This window comes from Mauremys mutica, chromosome 1 (genome assembly GCF_020497125.1).
Source record: "Mauremys mutica isolate MM-2020 ecotype Southern chromosome 1, ASM2049712v1, whole genome shotgun sequence".
NCBI classification, from domain to species: domain Eukaryota; kingdom Metazoa; phylum Chordata; order Testudines; family Geoemydidae; genus Mauremys; species Mauremys mutica.
Genome location: NC_059072.1, coordinates 111,338,982 through 111,347,643, shown reverse-complemented (window position 1 = coordinate 111,347,643; position 8,662 = coordinate 111,338,982). Strand labels below are relative to the sequence as shown.

The 8,662-nt window shown below is 42.9% G+C and overlaps 1 protein-coding gene across 3 annotated transcripts in view; it reads left to right on the top strand.

Moving 5' to 3' along the window:
- The first annotated feature begins 639 nt into the window (after nucleotides 1–639).
- Nucleotides 640–8,662, top strand: part of NINJ2 (ninjurin 2) — an 85,974-nt gene continuing 77,951 nt past the window's right edge. The window contains exons 1-2 of one of the 3 annotated variants that reach the window (XR_006578111.1): nucleotides 640–787; nucleotides 7,853–8,107. Coding sequence is in view for 2 of the 3 variants with exons in the window: in XM_045010037.1 (XP_044865972.1) it covers nucleotides 8,075–8,107 (33 nt within the window). In the remaining variant the exon portion in view is untranslated. The remainder of the gene's footprint in view (nucleotides 788–7,852; nucleotides 8,108–8,662) is intronic. The other 2 variants (XM_045010037.1, XM_045010047.1) reach the window with 2 other exon arrangements.

Below are 8,662 nucleotides of genomic sequence, written 5' to 3'. Positions count from 1 at the left end.
TAGTCTTTCCAGTACCCCAGTAAATTTTTGTTATTCTTCGCTGAGTCGCTTGCAGTTTGTCAATATCTTTGTGGCAATGAGGTGTCTAGAACTAAATGCAGTGTTCCAGGTGCAGAGATGTATAGAAAGACTTGTGTCTCTGCCTTTTTACTTTCCTCTTACCTCATGATATCCTCTTAATGTCCACATTGCCAGGGGTCTCAAGTTATTTGACTTTGGGTGCAATGGGCATCAGATAAACAATAAGTAGAATCTTTGGCCTTAAGACTAGAAGTTCAGTAAGAAACATTTGGGTTTTGAGACAAAAGTTTTATGTAACTGGCTCCTGGATCTTTAATTGGTTACAGATTTCACAGCTGATATATCAGATTTTTTATTTCTCTGTTTTATCTGGGGATTTTGTCAGGCAGGGTAAGGGAGAGAATAGAGGAGACTGAAGTTTTTTACATGTTTAACTGGGGCATTAACCTGGTGTAATGAGGTGGAGTGGCCTCATTCCAATGCAGAGGGGATTAAATCACCCTATTGGACTCAGCTAACCCCACCCCATCCCCCTCACAGGAAGTACAGGATTGGGGCAGGAAGTATAAGAGCAGGGCCCTGCTGCTCAGTGAGAGCCAGGCCAGATGTCCTTTCCAGGGAGCCCATGACTGGCTGTGGTGGGTGATGACTCCTGAGAGCTGGCCTGAAGAGAAGGCAAAGTGCTCCCCCGTGGAGGAGCCCCACCAGATGCCGGTAGGAAGTAGTCCAGGGAAATCAGACTTTGGTCCTGTTGTGTTGCCAGGAGGTAAGGCAGTGACCCCATGTTTCCACGTTAAGCCTGTGATGGGGTCACCTGTTGCTTCTAGTGACTTGGGCTGGGACCTGGTGGAGTAGGGTGGGCCTGGGTCCCCCTACCCCAGGCCCTGCACTTCAGGTTGGGTGAGCGCTAACCCTTAGGCTGGACAGCCTGAGCTACTGACTGATTGCTCAGCCCTCATTCAGGAACAGTTGCCCAACTGCAAACCAAGACCCCCAATACACTAATCTGGCATGAGTGTTGATTCTCCTGATGCTGCTGAAGGGGACACCCAGACCCTGACATTCATAAACATTACACAAGGGAATGAAGAAAGATGTGTCCATGATTTTTTTTTTCAGGTTTACCGCACAACTTCATTGTTGGGTTAATTCCTTACCGTGCTTTTCATCTTCCTAACCCACATCAGGAGACCACAGTGGAAGGAAGCATGAGAGTCTGAAAGAGGGAATCAATTATCTGTTCTTTCCAGAGGCCTTCCTTCCTTCCTGCAGATGGGAATAACTTCCTCTGAAGCCAGTGAGAGTTATTTTGATCCTGTGAGGGAAGAATTAGGCTCCCCAAATGGCCCATGGTTGTGGGGCCCCATATGAACATCAAAACTTAGACCCTCATTCTGCCTCAAACTCATGAAATCTATGTCTAGGTTAAGTCTTTTTTTGCCATGGAAGGAATTCCATGAGAATGGATCACAGTGTTCAGAGGTGGAGATTTGGAGAGAAGAGGTTTTATGTGAGAACACTGGGAGGAGAGAGTGCAAATAGGAACACAGAGAGGTAGGTCACTGTTCTGACCATTTCCCAAGAGACAGGCTCAGAGGAGTCTCCCGGAAGAAGAAAAAGTGAGTGCATAAGAGGGAGTCACATGGGATTAGTTTTCTGACCTTCTCTCATCCTCACACTGGAGGATGGTTTTGAGAACTGCCAGTCACAGCAGGGTAGGAAACACTACTAGGGTCAAAGTCAGATCTGGGGTAAACTGGTCCAACTGCATTAAGGTCAATGGAGATACTCTAAGGATGATTTTATCCATATGAAGATAGTGAGTTTTTAGATTCAGAGATCCTACTGAAGGAGAAGTTCTTCTGGATGTTTGGAGAGTCAGAGGGGGAGGGTTTATGATGGCTATTGAAAGGCTGAGTTGCTGGTAACTATAAAGTAGCAGTAGCTGGGCCCTCTCCGATGTCGGGGGTGGGAAATAGGTATGTAAAACAAGACTCTGTGGTTGAATATAAACACAGAAAAAAACTAAATCGCAGGTCTGGGAAGAACTGAAACAGTCCCTTTAGTCTTATAATTCATATCTACAGGTTCCTTCTCTCTCCAGCTTCTTCGTCTCCTTCTCTTTTCTAACACAAGGACACCTATCTCTGAGTGGGGACCACAATACCAACTTTCTCGGAGACTGAAGACTGCATCTTGTAGATTGCAATCACCCTTCCCATGACACATATTTGTATTTTGCCTTTTGAAATTTTCCATCAGATTGATTGGAATCTTTTATTTGGTCTCTATTGATTTCTACTGGTCTTCATTTGCTTCTACTGGTCTCCCAGTTTGAACTGAAGAATCTGTAACCATATTAACTCATAGCCCCAGAAACCAGTAGCCCAGAAGATTTGTTGCCCTGTTCCTAATCCTAATTGTCATTTGGAATCAGTAAGAGCCAGCTGAAACCATTCAGCTGTAAGTTCCAGTACATATGCAGCCTATGGAAGGTGCAGTGTGTGGAGTAGCATGCATTGCATTGCTCTATCTTGATCCAAGCAGAAGGCTTTGCTCACTTCTTCTTCAAAGTACCCAGGGTGATGAGATTTTGCCTATTTCTTGAGTGATATCCTCTCCTGACATTGCTGTGGTTCTAATGTCAGCATGAGGCAGGGGCTGGAGCAGCTTCCTTAATCCCCAGTTCCCAGGGCAAGTGATGGTCTAGGAAAAATGATAAGCAGTCTGGCATCAAAGCCTTAAATTGAGGCTTCACCGAGATCTACTGCCCCTAACTGATCACAGTTTCACCTCTCTGAATCCTTCACTGAAAACCAAACCAAAACAAGACTGCAAAGCTTTCCTGGGAATTTCAGGAGCCATTTAGTAACAAGAGGTTTATCTGGTAATTGGAAGCTGATCTCTTGTAGCCTGGCCCATCCTCATCACAAAATTAAAATAAATTTAATTCTGCAGAAACAATCTCAGAGTGAATTGCCTGCCCTTTAGAGAAAAACACTACTTCCAGACAGAAGACCCAGGATAGTTACTAGACAAGAAAGAGATTGTTTCTGCAGAATTAAATTTATTTTAATTTTGTGATGAGGATGGGTGAAACTGTGATCAGTTAGGGGCAGTAGCAGCTTCCTTAATCCCCAGTTCCCAGGGCAAGTGATTGTAGACTGTGCCTTGAACTCCCACTATCAATCTACACATACAGGAGCTGCTTTCTCCACTGCCTAGAACCTTGCATTGCCATTTTCACCTTTGTAAAATGCCACCAAATCAGAATCATGCTACTAGCCTTTTACACTCACTCTTCCTGGGTGTGAATGACTACACAAGGTGCATGCAGAGGAAAACTGGACAAAGGGCCTCCCTGCTCCCACACAACCACTATCCATCTCTAGTCTGACTAGATCCTCAGCTAGCATAAACTGGCATAGTTCCATTGGTTTCATTGGAGCTACAGTGATTTACTCCTACTGAGGATCTGCCCCATAGTCTCACCCTTCCCTACTAGCCAGGTTGAGAACTGAGTCCAGAGCCTAAAGGTAAGGGGTTTTGAAAGGTGAACCCTGCAGAATTTCATTTCATAGGCTACCTATGCTGAAATGTAATATCCTTGAGCAGGTTAATTTGTAAAGCCTTCAGCTGTTGGAAACTGCTTAAGGAACACAAGCTAATGACATTTTACTCATCTATTAAAAAAAATTCATCTGGAGCAAGTAGGTGAGTAAAATTCCAATGTTCTGTCTTAGGGTATGATCAGCCAATGAGAGTTTATTCTTTTGATACAGTGCCTCTATCTTGTTTTCATTGGCTGAGCATGTTTTCACTCAGTATCCTGCAGAGAAAGTTTATAGATTATAAGGCCAGAAGAAACCACTATGAGCATCTAGTCTGAGGCCATACAATTTCTCTGAATTAATTTGTTTGAACTAGAGCATATCTTTTAGGTGGACTTCCGGCAGAATGGGTCTGAACTCAAATACACCGCTACCTCGATATAATGCCACCCGATATAACACGAATTTGGATATAACGCGGTAAAGCAGTGCTCCAGGGGGCAGTGCTGCGCACTCCGGTGGATCAAAGCAAGTTCAATATAACACGGTTTCACCTATAATGCGGTAAGATTTTTTGGCTCCCAAGGACAGCGTTATAACAAGGTAGAAGTGCATATTCTTGGTCCTGTAGTTTCAGTTAAACAATTGAATCAATCTCTTAATAAGAACAGTTGTTTTTCTTCTAACTCCCCATGAGTTTCATTTCCTCCAGTCAATACAATACAGTCTATATTCCCAATGGCCACCACAGGAGGAACTGATCCTGCCAGTTAATATTTAGACACTTAGACTATGTCTACACTAGAAATGCTGAAGTGGCAGCATTGTAAGCTCTGTAGTGTAGATACTTACTATAGCAATGGAAGGAGTTCTTCCATCACATAGGAAATCTGCCTCCACAAGAGGCAGTAGCTAGGTTGATGGAAGAATTAGGCTCCAAAATCACATAGGCACTTTTGAAAATTTTAACCTCTCTAGTATGCCCTACAATATGGGTTATCAGTCTGGGGGTTACAATGCCCCAGGGAAGGTGGCAAATGGGTCGTGATCATCCTCCTTTTCTTTGTGACAAGATTGCAGAGGTTCCCCAAAACTGTTGGAGGGAGAGTCTCAAAAATATTTTATCTTGTAACACGGGGTCACGGTATGGAAAAGGTTGAGAACTACTACCCTACAAACACACCTGTTCTCTTAATCAAGGCACAAGATTTGGAGCATCGCGATGCATCTTAGCGCTCCCAGGGAATATTTCTGTACCTCCCTAAAGACAGCATGTACTCCCCTCTGCAACCAGCAGTCTCTGCTGGCTAGTGCTGAGAGAACAGGGTCATGGCTCCACCTTCTTACCCAGTCCTGTTGCAGGTACTAGCACCATGAGTGGGACTAGCACTTTAAGTGCAAGAACTCCCTTTGTACCTGGGCCCTGTGTGAGGGGTGGGGAACAAAGGGAAGAGGCTCCTGTACCCTCTCACCCCCTAGCATAAGAGCTGGGTACAATCTGGCCCCAAATGGCAAATAGCTCCACAGTCACCTCATACTGCTCTCCTCTCTTTAGAGACTCTTTCCCCATCAAACTCCCCTTTGCATCCTCAAGTGTGTCTAAGAATTACTCTCTTCTACTCTGTTCAATCATCATTAGTTACACCAACAACCAACTCTGGAAATCGCTTGTTTTTCTGGTACATTCAAACTCTGTGCAGTATTTTATGTGCCCTAATTTACACCTTTAGCCATGTTGGTTGTGAAGAAAAGGCGTGGAGCTTAAAAGATTGTCTTTTTCACCAACAGAAGTTGGTCCAATAAAAAATATCACCTCACCCACCTTTCTCTCTAAGGATTATTAAAGGCATTTAAAAAAGTCATATTTACTCTTCTTTGCAATCAGAAGTAGTGATCAGAAAATATTTTCTGTTACCCTGGGATTTTCCTTTGATGAATTTCATCTTCCCCTGGCAGTTCTGAGAGTTAAATGGAAACAGACCCATTTTCCTGCATGTTTAGACTCATAGCTTTACTATTAATATGATATACAAAAATAATCTCCAAGAGAGATTTTGCTGTTTGAAGTTGTATCATTTTAATGCATTTGGCTCCAGATGCCCTCAGAGAAGCTGCATAGAGTCATTATTACTAATATGCTCTTGCAGAAAGATTCTTTCATGCTATCTTGGATTTAGCTTTGCTTGTCTGGAAGGACACAGGAGTTACTGTAGGTCTTGCTTAATTTCTCTGGATATTCTGAAAACACAGTTTAAGAGTATTATTCTTTGGGATATCTCCCCGGAGAGCAAAGCAAAAGTTTCAGCATAACACTTAGATAAGTGCTGGAGGGAAACTGGTATAAAAGACACATTGTTATATATCTTATGTTCTGGTCTGAAATTAGCTCCATACTAGTCTTTGGTTGTCTTCTAAAATAATAGCTAGACACTTCATCCAATTGTTACCAAAGAATGATATTTCTGGCCTACCACGATATAGGTAAGATACCTAAGGACAGCAAAACTTTGGCATGAACTCCTGGGTCTTTCCTCATAGACCCTATTCACAAAGAACAAGCTTAGCATGAACTCCTCTCAGGAGTAAGTTTGAAAGATGTGGTGGATGCCAGAATCAGATAAATGATTCATTAACAGACTGTGTCTATATATAATCTGAGCTGTGGCATCTTATTATAGACATCTTTAAGGAAAATAATTTAGAACAGGTAATTCTTTGTATTAGTGCCTCTGCAATAGTATGCTTATAGGGAAACGGGTAGGCAATACAGAAAGAGATTTCAATTCCTCCCTCTAAATAACAAGAAGAGCAAATCACTGCATGTTATTTTCAAAACTTCTTACGGAGAATTTAAAAAATCAAATGGGAAGCTGCTGTCATGACCGTCTGATGTAGATTAGGATTTAGAAGCCTGTATTCTGACCCCAACCTGTGCATCACAGGATAAAAGTAACAGTCACTGATTTCCATGCTAATAAGGCTCATGAATTGTGCATGATTACATGTGACGGACAGGTGACTTTAAAAATGGTTGTTAGATAAGTCTCTTATGTAAACTGATATAAACAGTAGTCACCTTTTAAGAGAACCAAAAATGTTTTTAACTTTTTCAGAAGTACATTACAATAGCTTTGACAGCTGCTGGTCTTTTTCATGCTTTCACACAAAAACTACATTGCCTGGCTCGCAAGGTACATGATGGGAGGAAAGTTGTTCATATAGATAAGCCACAGGACTGAGAGTAAGATGATCTGGGTTCTAGTCCTGACTCTGCTACAAATTTCCCATGTGAACCTTAAGCATGTCACTAACACGTACCTCTGTGCCTCAGTTTATCCATCTCTAAAATGGGGATATTATCTACTTCACAGGGATATTGTGAGGCTAAATTCATTAATGCTTTGAAATGGTGCCACAGAACTGCTAAGCATTAGTATCATTGTCAAATTAGGCCTCCTGTTGAGAAGTATCAGTACAATGGCAGTTCCCACTGAGAGAGACTTCAGCACCTTTCATAGGCCTGGAGATACAGAAACTGTGATGAACACTGGTTAACTACACAGCATGCTTCTTAACAAGATAATCTTCTTTAGTAATAATATAACTTTCTGTGCCATTGTAACTGATCAGTGAGGTTGTCCTTCAAAGGACAAAACCTCTCCACTTGAACCTTGGTTGATGTAAAACTTCATAGTTCCTCTGAAGTCAATGGGGCTATCCTGATTTTCACGGGCTGAGGATCCCACTTATATTCTGTTCATGCTTTGTGACTTGATTTTTGGCTGTGTACATTTCCATTCTAAATCAATTTTTGGTCACTTCTCACCTACCAATCAAAAGAAAACCTCATTTGGGGCTGATACCAGGAATAGAAATTCCAGACCTAAATGATGTTTTCTTGGTTGAGAAAGTGAGAAGTAACTGAGAATGGGTTTAGAATGGAAATTCCATCTCAGCCTTCTCTAGAGCTTTGCTGTAATGCTGTTCAGCAGTGAAGGAACGTGACTTTCTGGCCCGAACCTTCTCAGCCCCTAGTTTTCAAACCATCTTCATGTGGTAGCCCTGATATGAACAGAGGGGCTCTGTGGCTACAGAGGGGGTTCAGGATTGTTGCTAAATGCTCTGTACAGTCTGTGCCATGACCCTCATGGTACGCTAGCTGCATCACAGAATTCCAGCCTGAGTGATCTCACAGGGCTCAGCTGGACCAAGGGAGTTAGTGGAGATACATAGTGAACAAAACTGTCATAGTAAATCTAAGAGGGATGTTTATTCCACAGACCATTCAGCATTTTGAAGACAAAGAATTTGTATGCCACCCCTTTCTTCCCCCGCACTCTCGTGCCAAGACGGGCGTCTCACATCAGGCAGATGAATAGCAGGTCTGTTTCAGCAGCTGTGCTCTCCTACCCAGGGAAGCATTATAGAGTCCCTGGGACTGCAGAGTCCCAAGCTACTGTGCAGTCTGCAGAAGGCTGAGGAAGAGACCTAAGGGCAAAAGAATGGCATCAGAAGGGGAAATCATCAACCTTCAAGTGAGTCCATCTTGGGGAATTACCAAGAGGGAAGTGGGAGGGTAGAGGGAGGCAGTATCAATTCCTGTCATTTACACCTCTGTGTTGGTACTGTTTTGAAACATCTTTGCTGAAATTTTCAGCCCCCTTTGGAGAGAAGCTGATTGCAGGTTCGTCTCAACACTCTGCTAATGAAAGGGCTAATTAGCTCCTTATTGGGAAGGAGACAGGATGAAAGAAGAGCTGCAGGAGCTTACTAGAAAGAACTATTTTTGTGGAGAGAGTGAAACACCAGAGGTGGTTAGCGTCCAGGTCTGAGAGGGAAGCAGTGCGTATTTTACTAGCTGTAAGAGTTTGAGCTGTTCCCCTCCTCACAAAGCCCTTCTGTGTTTGGCAGAAAGTGCTCCCAGTCTAGAGAGGAGGAAAAGAAATACATATAGCAACTGCTGAGAGAGAGCACAAGCCGGGCTTTCCTATGTGGGGTTGATAGAGAAACAAAACGTACTGGTAAAGCTCCTTCAGTCCTATGTGTTTCCTTTTGCAGGTGTTTGTTTTTTAAGAAGCGTGTTTCTTTGG